Source organism: Moschus berezovskii, chromosome 8 (assembly GCF_049115385.1).
Source record: "Moschus berezovskii isolate FMDL1 chromosome 8, NW_MosBer_1.0, whole genome shotgun sequence".
NCBI classification, from domain to species: domain Eukaryota; kingdom Metazoa; phylum Chordata; class Mammalia; order Artiodactyla; family Moschidae; genus Moschus; species Moschus berezovskii.
Window position 1 is genome coordinate 91,673,626 of NC_142467.1, and position 14,057 is coordinate 91,687,682.

At 38.0% G+C, this 14,057-nt stretch overlaps 1 protein-coding gene across 2 annotated transcripts in view; it reads right to left on the reverse strand.

The window, feature by feature from the left end:
- KIF3A (kinesin family member 3A) overlaps window positions 1-14,057 on the reverse strand; it is an 86,130-nt gene that overhangs the window by 45,334 nt on the left and 26,739 nt on the right. For both annotated transcript variants that reach the window (XM_055429518.2, XM_088838836.1), the window contains exon 5: window positions 2,051-2,156. In XM_055429518.2, coding sequence (XP_055285493.1) covers window positions 2,051-2,156 — 106 coding nt within the window. The remainder of the gene's footprint in view (window positions 1-2,050; window positions 2,157-14,057) is intronic.

Below are 14,057 nucleotides of genomic sequence, written 5' to 3' on the forward strand. Positions count from 1 at the left end.
ATTTAAAATGGATAACCAACAAGGACCTATTGTACAGCACATGGGACTCTGCTCAATGTTATGTGCCAGCCTAGATGGGAGAAGGGTTTGATGAAGAATGGATACAGGTGTATCTATGGCTGAGTACCTTTGCTGTTCACTTGAAACTACCACAACATTGTTAACGGGCTATACCCCAATACAAAATACAGTTTCATGTTAAAAAAAAAAATTTTACTTTCTATGTTCTTATCTTTTATCTCAAACTTCTAATTGCTGTTAGCAACATCATCAGTACTGGGACAGGAAGGCGGGGAGCCCTAGGGAGATCAGCAATATTGCAGAAGTTTTTTAATTCTTTATAAGAAACTTGAAACTCACTAAAAAGAATGCCACTTTGTTTGCCTTCTTGGCAATAAAAGGAAGGCATTATAGTGCCGGGTGTTTTTTAAGCTGAATATATATTTTTAATTTTTTAATTGGAGGATACTTGCTTTACAATGTTGTATTGGTTTCTGCCTTACAACAACATGAATCAGCCATGACTATATAAATATATATATGAATTGAAGTAAAGTGTGAAGTGCAAGTTGCTCAGTCGTGTCTGACTCTTTGCAACCCCATGGACTATACAGTCCATGGAATTCTCCAGGCCAGAATTCTGGAGTGAATAGCCGTTCCCTTCTCCAGGTGATCTTCCCAACCCAGGAATCAAACCCAGGTCTCCCGCACTGCAGGCAGATTCTTTACCAGCTGAGCCACAAGGGAAGCCCATATATATATATATATATATATATATCACCTTCCTCCCAACCTCCCCCGGCCAATTCCACCCCTCGTGGTTGTCACAGAGCACCAGGCTGGGCTCTCTATGTTACACAGCAGCTTCCCACTAGCTATCTGTTTTACACATGGTAGTATACACATGTCAATGCTACTTTCACAATACACCCCACCCTCTCCTTCCCCTGTTGTGGCCTACAAGTCTGTTGTTCTCTACATCTGTGTCTCTACTGCTGCCCTGCAAATAGGTTCATCAGTACCATTTTTCTAGATTCTATATATGTGTGTTAATATACAATATTTGTTTTTCTCTTTCTGACTTACTTCACTCTGTATAATAGGCTCTAGGTTCATCCACCTTAGTTCAACTAACTCACATTCGTTCCTTTTTGTGGCTGAGTGGTTACTGCCGACTAACAGTGTAGATTCACATACTCATTCTAACGCTTATTAAACAGTATATGATCTTAGATAATTTACTTTAAATGTCAGTTTTCTCAGCCATAACATAGGAATTTAATACCTTAATAAAGTCCATTCTGAAGATTAAGAGACCATTCTTACAAACCATTTGTACAAGCATTTGCCACATGGTTCAATTCAGTTCAGTCCCTCAGTCGTGTCCGACTCTTTGCGACCCCATGAATCACAGCACGCCAGGCCTCCCTGTCCATCACCAACTCCCGGAGTTCAAACTCATGTCCGTCGAGTCAGTGATGCCATCCAGCCATCTCATTCTCTGTCATCCCCGTCTCCTCCCGCCCCCAATCCTTCCCAGCATCAGACTCTTTTCCAGTGAGTCAACTCGTCGCATGAGGTGGCCAAAGTATTACAGTTTCAGCTTTAGCATCAGTCCTTCCAATGAACACCCAGGATTGATCTCCTTTAGAATGGACTGGTTGGATCTCCTTGCAGTCCAAGGGACTCTCAAGAGTCTTCTCCAGCACCACAGTTCAAAAGCATCAATTCTTCGGCTATCAGCTTTCTTCATAGTCCAACTAAGTACTCAATAAATGTTACCAATATTATTACAGCTAACAAGAGACAGTGATATGAGTGTCTCAGATACAGCATTATCAATAAGCAACAAAATTTTGGACAGCATAGAAAGCAATCTGTGATATCTGTCATTCATATATCCTTTCCACACAGTAAATAATCAAAGAGAAATAGTTTAAAAGAAACCGAAAAATCCAACCTTTATGGTGCAAAGTGCCATAGCAACTTTGCTTCTAAACCAGACTACTCAACATGTAACTGTTTAATCACAATTAAGCACTACACTTACGATTCTTGTGGCCCAGTGTCATAATTCTATCCATATCATCAGCATTATTGACCACATAAGCTGATAAATCCTTGATATAAACTCCCACGTCAGGTCTTTCTTTAACCTAAAAAAATAAAAATAAAAACACAGATTTTACACATATATCCACAATTCTTCCACAGGTATTTACCGAATATCTACTACATGTTGGATACTGCTAGATAGTGAGGATAGGTTGATGAACAAGGCACAGTTTCTACACAGTGGAAATAAAAATCTGCACGGAGAACATATAAATAAATAATTACACACAAAAATTATTTTAACTGTGATAATGCCATGAAAAAAAAAATAGAGGAAACTATGGGAGAATACATTATGGAGAGACTTAAGCTAGTAAAGCAGGGACAAGATGATGTTTAAGCTAAGACCTGAAGAAATAGAAGGTTCAACCTGTGTGTTAGAAAAGGATGAAAGAGTATGTGCAAGAAGCCTGAAATAAAAAACTAGGTAATTTAAAAAATGAAAACCAACTAAACAAACAAAAGCCAAGTAAAGAGTAGGCAGCACAGGGGAAACAGGTGGGATATTTGGCTAAAGAGGTAAGCAGAAATAAGACTAAGCATAGTTATTAGACAAATTTGATTTTATTGAACTATAGCTGATTTACAATGTTGTGCTAGCTTCTGGTATACAGCAAGGCGACTCAGATTACATACATATACACACACGTTCATTTTCATATTCTTTTCCATTATGGTTATTACAGGATGTTGAACACAGTTCCCTGTACCATATGGTAGGACTTTGTTGCTTTTTATTCTATGTATAATCGTTTGTACCTGCTAATCCCAAACCCCTAATCCATCCCTCCCGCACTCCCCCAATCTTGGCAGCCACAAGTCTGTTTTCTATGTCTGTGAGTCTGTTTCTGTTTCACAAATAAGTTAATTTTGAGCTATATTTTAGATTCCACAAAAATCCAACATTGTGGTATTTGTCTGACTTGCTTCAGTTAGTCTCTAGGTTCATCCATGCTGCTGCAAATGGCATTCTTTCATTCCTTTTCATGACTGAGTAGTATTCCATTGCACCTATATACCACGTTTTCTTTATCCATTCATCTGTCAATGAACATTTAGGTTGTTTCCATGTGTTGGCTACTATAAATAGTGCTGCTGTTTATATTCTGACTTGGACCCTCTATCCACATCCTTCTCTGCTTCACCAAGAAATTAATGTCCACTTAAAAATATGCACAACCTAAAGTTAAGAACTGTGTTTTTATTCAGTGGACATACTGAAGATTTAAGCCCGAGAGAGACAGCCTCTCAGATGGCTCTGAGGGACTGTTCAGAAAAGGTAAGGTAACATGTATATTTTCAAATTAGAGTTCTGACTGGATATATACACAGGAATGGAATTACTGGGTCACTTGGCAATTCTATTTTTAGTTTTCTGAGGAATCTCCACCCTGTTTTTCATAGTGACTGCACCAATTTACATGCCCACCAACAGTGCAGGAGGACTCCCTTCTCTGTACACCATCTCCAGTATTTACAAACTTTAATGATGGCCATTCTGACTGCTGTGAGGTGATACCTCACTGTAGTTTTGATTTGCACTTCTCTAATTATTGGTCTTTATCTTAACAGCAATTTGAAACTAGTAGAGTATTTCACACAGGTGAGTGAAATAATCAGATCTATGGTATCTATGTAAAAATATTATCTTTCTGTGAGTAACTTTATGAGAACTTTGACCCAACTTGAAGGTTGTATTTAGGATACATGTATCTAAAATAGACACAGTATTTTAATACTAACTCTAAAATATACATAGAAATATAAAACTCATTTTGCATGGACTAGAAGTCACCTCCAAAAATCAACAGAATAAAGTGAAACTGAGGTAGAGGTCTGTGGCTGCCAGTGGGGCAAGCCATTTCCACAGGTAGCAAGACCTCACAGACAAAGATGACAAAAGTTTAAAAAACAACATCAGAGACAAAGTCACAAAAGCAAATACTCTGAATTCTAGGTGTTGATTTTAAATCTAATTAGAGTTTGGGGTTTTTTTTATAAGATATATTTATACATTACAAAAACTGCCTTTTCTCTATCATGGGATATATGTTAATTCCTAATTTTAGTAGCAGTAAATAAATGTGTTGGTCTCCATAAAGCAGTGGGTTTCAGACTGTGCTCTGAAAAGCACTAGATGGCCTAGTGGTGGCAATGAGGGGGCCACAGTGTGAGTTTGGGGTTTTTCAGACCCAGACAAATTCTAAAGAGACCTTTCAGTTCAGTTCAGTTGTTCAGTCGTGACCGACTCTTTGCGATCCCATGAATCACAGCACGCCAGGCCTCCCTGTCCATCGCCAACTCCCCGAGTTCACTCAACTTTCATATATTTTATAAATTGGGCTTCCACATAAGGTCTGGTTTGATTCAAGTGTTAAAATACTTTAAACCTTCGTTTGAATATTACTGGTCTATATCAATGCTCAGAAAATCTATGTTAAAAAATAATGTGCATATTTCTAAAGTGGAAAAGTGGTATCTCTGGAAAAAAATCATGCACTTGGATGTCATGAAAATGTCTAATTGCAATGAAAGTTTTTAATCATGTACTTTCACTTTCTATGCTTATCTTACTCCTGATGGGAAACATTCTTCAAACTGGCATAAGTCTGCAAAGTCTAAGGTCATTTCCAATCACAAGTTATTAATTCTATATTCAATTATTAAGCACAGATAAATTATATATGAAAGATGAAAAAACTGAATATGATTCTGAAATAAAGCAGGACCCTGAGACAAGATGGTGGAGCAGAAGGATGTGAGCTCACACCGTATCAAGAAACACCAAAGTCACAACTAACTGGTGAACCACCACCAACAACAAAAAAAAGAAAAACATTGAAACTTACCAAAATAGATATCCTATATTCAAAGACAAAGGAGAAGCCACAAGACATAGAAGGGGTGCAATCACAATAAAATCAAATCCCATATGCACCAGGTGGGCAACATACAAACTGGGAAATAATGACATCACAGAGGTCCTCCCAGAAGACTAAAGTTTTGAGCCCCATATCAGGCTCTCCATCCCGGGGTCTGGCATTGGGAGGAGAAGCCCACAGAGCACAGGACTAAGGGAAAGAGAAACTACTCTTGGAGGGCACATACAAGGTCTCATGCAGAACAGTGTCCAGGGGAAATAGCAGTGACCTTATAGAAGCCTGGGCCAGACCTACCCTGCTGGTCTTGGAGAGCCTCCCAGGGAGTCAGGGGCAGCTATGGATTACTGTGTGAAAAAGACACTAGCAGCAATAGTTCTGCGAAGTACTCATTGATGTGAGCCCTCCCAGAGGCCATCATTTTCTCACAAGACCTAACCCCATCCAACAGCCAGTAGGTTCCTGTACTGGAACACCTCAGGCCAAATGACCAACAGGGCAGAAACACAGCCTCACCCATCAGCAGACAGGCTGCATAAAATCTTACCAAGCCTACAACTGCATGTTAAACACATCCTTTGACACAGCACTGTCCACGAGAGGTACATGGTCCAGTTCTACCCTCCAGTGGGCAAGAAAACAGTCCCTCCCACCAGCAAGTATCCACAAGCCTCTTAGATCAGCCTCACCCACAGTGGGCAGACAGCAGAAGTAATAACAACTATAACCCTGCAGCTGGTGGAATGGAAACAGCAATCACATAAAGGCAGACAAAATGAAATGGCAAGAGAGTATGTCTCAGACAAAGGAACAAGATAAAACTATAGAAAAACAACTAAGTGAAATGGAGATAGACACTCTAACTGAAAAAGAATTCAGAGTAATGAGAGTAAAGATGATCCAACATCTCAAAAAATAATAGAGGCACAGACCAAAAAGATACAGGAAATGTTTAAAAAGAGCTAGAAGATACAAAAAACAGATGAACAACACAACAACTGAAACAAAAAAACACAACAGAAGGAATCAGTAGCAGAGTAAATGAGGTAGAAAAACATAAGCTGGTAAACAGAATACTGGAAATCACTGCTGTGAAACAGAAAACAGAAAAAAAAGAAATGATAACAGTATCAGACACCTCTGGAACAACATTAAACACACTGCCATTTGCATCAGGGGTCCCAGAGGACCTGAAAAAATATTTGAAGAGATAACAGCTGAAAATGCCCCTAACATGGTAAAGGAAACAGTGACCCAAGTCCCAGAAGTACAAAAAGCCCCATGCAGGGTAAACTGAAGAAGGAACATGCCAAAACAAAATAGTAATCAAACTGACAAATAATAAAGACAAAGAGAAAATATTAAAAGCAACAAGAAACAAGCAACAATTAACATACAAGGGAATCTCCATAAGACTATCAGCTGATTTTTCATCAGAGACTCTGCAGGCCAGAAGGGAGTAGCAAAACATATTTAAAGAGATGAAAGGGAAGAACCTACAACCAAGAATACTCTACCCAGCAAGACTCTCATTCAGATTTGATGGAGAAATCAAAAGCTTACTAGACAAGCAAAACCTAAGAGAATTCAGCACTGGGAGACTAGCTGTGCAACAAATGCTGAAGGAAAATCCCTAGGTGGAAAAGGACACAAATAGAAAAAACAAAATTACAAATGGAAGCACTCACCAGTAAAGGCAAATACACAGTAAAGGTAGGAAATACCCACACACAAATCTGATATCATACTCGTAAGAAGAGGAGAGCACAAAAGCAGGGTACTGGAAAGGACCAGCAACTTAAATTAATCTTCTTTATATATAAACTACTATATCAAAACCTCATGGTAACAGCAAATCAAAAATCTACAATAGATACACACACATAAATGAAAAAGGATTCCAAACACAACACTAAAATTAACCATCAAATCACAAAAAAAGAGAATAAAAGAAGGGGAGCAAAACGACCTACAAAAACAAATCCAACACAGTGAACATACACACCAATAATTACCTTAAATGTAAATGGATTATGTGCTCCAACCAAAACACACAGACTGGCTGAATGTATACAAAAACAAGACCTATATATACACTGTCTATAACAAATCCATTTGAGATCTAGGGACACATACAGACTTTAAAAGTGATGAGTGGAAATCAAAAGAAAGCTGGAGTAGCAATATTCATATCAGACAAAACAGAATTAAAGACTGTTACAAGAAACAAAGGACACTAACATAATGATTAAGGGATCAAGCCAAAAAGAATATATAATAATTGTAAATATATATGCACCCAACACAGAAGTACCTCAATATATAAGGCAAATGCTAAGACCAGGAGAAACTGACAGTAACACAGTAATTGTGGAAGACTTAAACACCCCACTTTCAACAATGGACCGATCATCCAGACAGAAAATCAACAAGGAAAAATAAGCCTTAAATGACATTGGAACAGATAGACAACTGATTTTTATAGAGCATTTCATCCAAAAGCAGCAGAATATACATTCTTCTCAATGTATACATGGAACATTTTCCAGGATTGATCACATACTGGGTCACAAAGCAAGCCTCAGTAAATTTAACAAAATTGATATCATATTAAGCATTTTTCTGACCACAATGCTATGAGATTAGACATCAATACAAGAAAAAAAAAACTGTAAAAAAAACACATACTTGGAGGCTAAACAATATGCTACTAAACAACCAATGGATCACTGAAGAAACTAAAGAGGAAATCAAAAAATACCTAGAGACAAATGAACACGAAAGCAAGACTATCCAAAAGCTATGGCATGAAATGAAAGCAGCTCCAATAGGGAAATTTACAGCAATACAATCTTTCCTCAGGAAACAAGAAAAATCTCAAATAAACAACCTAACCTTGCACCTAAAGTAATTACAGAAAGAAGAAAAAACAAACCCAAAGTCAGTAGAAGGAAAGAAATCATAAAGATCAGAGCCGAAGTAAATGAAATGGAGACAAGGATAACAACAGATCAATAAAACTAAAAGCTGGTTCTTTGAGAAGGTAAACAAAATTGATAAACCTTTACCTGGACTCATCAAGAAAAAGAGAGCTCAAATCAGTAAAATTAGAAGTGAAAGAATTACAATGGACACCACAGAAATACAAAGGATCATAAGAGGCTACTACAAGCAACCATATGACAATAAAATGGGACAACCTGGAAGAAGTGGACAAATTCTTAGATAGGTACAACCTTCCAAGACTGAACCAGGAAGAAATAGAAAACAGGAACAGACCAAACCCATGTACCGATGGTCACGTAATCTATAACAAAAGAGGCAGAAATATACAATGGGGAAAAGACAGTCTCTTCAATAAGTGATGTTGGGAAAACTGGACAACTACATTAAATAAATGAAACTAGAACACTCCCTATCACTATACACAAAAATATAAACCCCAAATGGATTAAAGACCTAAATGTTAAGGCTAAATATTTTAAAACTCTTAGAGGAAAACATAGGCAGAACACTCTGACAAAAATCACAGAGAGATCTTTTTCAATCCACCTCCCAGAGTAATGAAAATGAAAACAAAAACAAACAAATGGAACCTAATTAAATTTAAAAGCTTTTGCATAGCAAAGGAAACCATAAGTGAAACAAATAGACTATCCACAGAAAGGGAGAATATATTTACAAAGTATGCCACCAACAAGGCATTAACTTCCAAAATATACAAACAGCTCATGCAGCTCAATAACAAAAAAATTAACAATCCAATAAAAAAATGGGCAGAAGGCCTAAATAGATATTTTTCCAAAGAAAACACATAGATGGCCAAGAGGTACATGAAAAGATACTCTACATTAAAGAAACGCAAATCAAAACTACAATGAAGTATCATCTCACATCCTCAGAATGGCCATCATCAAGAAGTCTACAAATTACAAATGCTGAAGAGGGCATGGAGAAAAGGCAACCCCTTTCTACACTGTTAGCAGAAAAGCAAATTGGTACAGTCACTATGGAGAACAGTATGGAGACTCCTTAAAGAACTAATACAGAACTAACATATGGGACTTCTTGGTGGTCCAGTGGTTGAGAATCCACCTCCCAGATGGGACACAGGTTTGATCCCTGGTCTGGGAAGAATCCATATGCTGTGGGGCAACTAGGCCTGAGTGCCACAACTAATGAAGTCCATGTACCCAAGAGCCCTAGAACCCATACTCCACAACAAGAGAAAACATTGCAATGAGAAGCCTGCCCACTGCAACTATAGAGTAACTCCTGCTCACTGCAACTAGAGAAAGCCCACACACAGCAATAAAGACCCAGCACAGCCAAATAAGGAAACAGAAAAAAAAAACCTACCATATGATCCAGCAGTCCCCCTCCTGGGCATAAACTCAGGAGAAAAACTTAACTTGAAAACATATATGCACTCCATTGTTCACTGCAGCACTTTTACAATAGCCAAGACATGGAATAGCAACCTGAATGTCCATCGACAGAGGAAGAGATTAAAAAAGATGTGGTACACTTATACAATGGAAAATTATTCAGCCGTTAAAAAAATGAAATGACCTTTGCAGCAACACTGATGAACCCAGGGACTATCACACTAAGTTGAGTAAGTCAGAGAAAGACAAATATATTTGCTTACATGCAGAATATAAAAAAAAAAAAAAAAAGGTGCAAATGAATGTATTTACAAAACAGAAAGAGACTCTCAGACTTCAAAAACAAACTTATGGTTACCAAAATGGAAAGGGGGGTGGGGGGACGGTGGAAAGGATAAATTAAATGTTTCAGACTGACACATACACAGTAATATATTTAAAATAGATAACCAACAAGGACCCAGGGAACTCTACTTAACGTTCTGTAATAAGCTAAATGGAAATATAATTTGAAAAAGAATAGATACGTGTACAACTGAATTACTTTGCTGTACACCTGGAACTAACACAACACTGTAAATTAACCACACTCCAATATAAAATAAAAAAATTAAAAAAAGACAGGACCCTGCAGGACCCTCCCATGTACAAAAGCCACTCCATGTTCCCTGTTTGTTTGTACAGAAAGGATGTAGTCTGCTGGGCCTTTCCTGAATTCCAAAGAGCAGAGTCAAGCAGTCACTAACTAAGGAAGGGAAGGAATACAAAATCAAAGAAAAAGTCAAGAAATTGCTCTTTGTAGCTGAAACAATAGTTCTTCTATAATCAGAGGCCTAGTTCCTCCTCAAGGAATATATTCAACAACCTCATGCATATCTTAGAACTGTTCTGCAGAAACTAAGACCCCTATCCAGCTTGAGGATGACGACTACATGCTGACCACAAGCACTAGACCCCAGGCTGGACTAAACTAGAAGGTTAATGATTAAGATTGCTAAAACATCACCTTGTTAACTTACCACCAACCAATCAGAAGAAAGTCAAGCACCCTGCAACCCTCAACACAAATGTTGCCTTTAAAAATCCTTTCCTGAAGGACTTCCCTAGTGGTCCAGTGGTTATGAATATGCCCTGCAATGCAGGTGACACGAGTTTGATCCCTGGTAAAGGAACTAAGATCCCACATGCTAAGCATGCTTAGCTTGGGCAGCTAAGCCCAAGCTCAGCAACTAGAGAGTCCATGCGCTGCACTGAAGATCCCACATGCCACAACTAGAACCCCAGGCAGCCAAATTAAAAAAAAAAATCTTCCCTGAAAAACAGTCATTAGGGAGTTTGTGCCTTTTGAGCATGAGTTGCTCGTTTTCCTTGCTTGGCACCATGCAATAAAAAACACTGTACTTTCCTCAACACAAACCCCTGTCAACAGATTGGCCTTGCTGTGTGACAGGCAAGCAGACCTAAGTTTGATTCAGTAACAATTTTGGTGACCATGAAGGCACAGCCCATCTTGAGAGGCACCTCATCCATTGTACATCAGCCCCCGACTGACAGTGGCACTCAGATCTTGTCCGCCAGGGGCCTGAGCACTTCTTTCTCAGGGACACCCCAAGTGCTCACCACTAATGGCATCACTGGCCCACAGTGCTTTCAATTCCCCGGTAAAGGAAACAAGGTTCTGGTCCTGGTCTGTAAGAGATCTCCAGTAAGTGATGCAACCTCTCACCACAGGGCATTCTTCCCTAGTGGGTTGCCTTGACTGGAATTTCACTTCTGGGAGGGGGGGAGGGGTAGGACTCGGTCATCTGGTTTTGAGCACACTACACTTTTATTGGACTTTCCTTTCCAGATCAAAGAGTCCCTTCGTTGTCCAGCACTGCCTGAGCAGTAATCGAGAAACTCCCTGTTAGAGCAAGGCTCATCTGCACCCCCATTCTCATGCCAGGTAACTGCGACCCTGAGAAGACTCCAGATACTGATCTGCTAGTCTGTTTCTGGTAACATCACTCATGTGAAAGAATAATGGGTAATGAGAGATATGTTCCATCTTGTAGTTCCCTAAGGTGTACTTTGCAAACCAGGAAGATCTTAAGCTGTACTCCCAAGAAAAGAAAGACAATGATATTTAACTGTAACACCACATGGCCCCAGTATTCTTTAGGCTCTGATGAACAATGACCCCTCAACTGTCTTTAGACTATAACACCTACATTCAACTAGAACTGTTTTTTTAAAAGGGAAAGAAAATGGGATAAAATTCCTTATGTAAAGGTTTTTATGGTATTGCATCAAAATGAACTTGACTTATCTTGGGAGTCTCAGTACATGAGTGTGAATTCTGTTTCCTCTCTCATTTCGACCCTCGTTAGGGGATCCTGGACCTGATTTGGGAGGAGACCCCACCATAAGGAGAGAAAGGAAATGAAAGGATTAATCATTCTCAGAGACACCCCTGATACTGATCCTCATTAGAGGATCCTGGTCTTTACCTTTGTTAGAGTCCTGGTAATTTAAATGTGGTCTAGACACTCACAGAAACTAACAGTTTAAATTCAGTCATGAGTCTGAGTCAGAGCTGGCAAGTTCATCTAGAAGTGAGGCACGTGAATGTGAGTGTTGTATATTACTGTCTATGACTACTATTTGTTTGTGAAAGCTCTTAAAAATGGGATGGTAATCCTAGCAAAGAATTTTTATCATAAAAACAAATAAATTTAATTTGTATAACAAATAGCTTGTGACACCAAAACAATGGATCTCAATGAAGGCAGCTACTCCCCTGACCAGACTGTTTTAGAAACTTGAGGGGGAGTTTCTGGTTCAGTTAAGGACACTATTAGTATTTGCAGGCAGGAGACTGGGATACTGAACACCCTGAAGTAGGTGGGATGGTCACAATCGTGAATGGTCCCATGCAACTTTGAATGTCCTACCAGACAGTCACATGGGTGAAAAAAACAACTTACTAATTATCTGAATTTAGATCCTAACTCTACTTTACATATAAAGACAAAGTGCTTTCCCATGGTAATAATAATATAGGAATGCAGGAAAACTGAGGAAAGAACTACTATATTTTCCTCAGAACTCTACCAAGAGCTAGATACTATTGTAAAGGACCATGTCATTGAGTAACACTAAACAAAGTTTTTAGATTACCAATTCAAATACTTGTAACAGTCTGCATTTGTGGGTATTGCAGTCATAATGATTTAAATATGCCTCTATTTATATATCGGAGAAGGCAATGGCAAGGCACTCCAGCACTCTTGCCTAGAAAATCCCATAGATGGAGGAGCCTGGTCCGTGGGGTCGCTAGGGGTCGGACACAACTGAGCGACTTCACTTTCACTTTTCACTTTCACACATTGGAGAAGGAGATGGCAACCCACTCCAGTGTTCTTGCCTGGAGAATCCCAGGGAAGGGGGAGCCTGGTGGGCTTCCGTCTATGGGGTCACACAGAGTCGGACACGACTGCAGTGACTTAGAAGAAATAGAAGAAGCTATTTATATATGTCATTGAGTATGATCACATGTAAGCATTTATATTATATATTGAAATACCAGCACTTTTTAAAAGTAATATTATAACTGGATAGTACACTGATATCTTTTAAATTACACGTATAGATAGATTTTATCATCTATGAATTTTATTTCAGGATAATCAGAGGGGCATAAAAAATATATGTTATAAAAAAGGAGCACTGGGTCTAATGTACTTGAGAACCACTGACAAGACTGTTTCTGAGAATAAATCTGATCTATAATTACTATTATAAAAATGGAAATGTTCTTTCCAAATGGTTTTTATTCTAATAATCTGAACAAATAACAAACTTTTAAAAGGTAAAAAGCACAGAATTAAGGGATCCATCAAAACCACAGATGATAAGAAAAAAGAAACTTATCTTTATATTTGTTGTCTATACAGTATCATTATGGATTAAGTCTTCATTAAGGTCCAACAAATTCAAATAATATTAACACCTAAACCTGTAACATATAGCTCCAAAAGTTCAGTTCATAGAGTAAATTTTTTTAAAAAAAGCTAAAATTATTAAATACTTTATTATGTGTCAAGCAATAATCTTGAAATATTTCATTAATTTGTTATCTTTGGCAATAATCCTATAAAGCAGATACCATTATTATTTCCATGTTCATGTGGCAAACCTAAGGCTCATAGAGGGTAAGTAACCTGCTTAAGAGATCAGAGCCAATATTCAAGCTAAGGTGTTAAAACCTCAGAAATCACCCTTTAATCTTTAATCCATTTACCTTACACAAGCAAGTCAGGAAATTCCTCTAGGTTTCATTTTTTTACATTAACAAAATTGAACTGCTGAAAGGTTAAATGAAATAAAATATGTACTACTACCATAATTTACTACACTAAATACCTACTGCTGCATTATAAGAGCTTCTTAATAATAGTTATTCTATTATTCTGTTATTCTCAGTATATTCCACACTGTTCTACAATGGAGGCTACCACGATTCTATATTCTATTCTATTGTTATTCTACACACATTATTTATTCTCTAATTATTTTATTGACAATACAATTCCAATCAAAATCCCAACATTAATATTTTAAAGGCTAACCTTTTGTCTCATACACCAAAATCTTAATATATTTGGCAATAATTACTAGTCATCTACCACTCAAA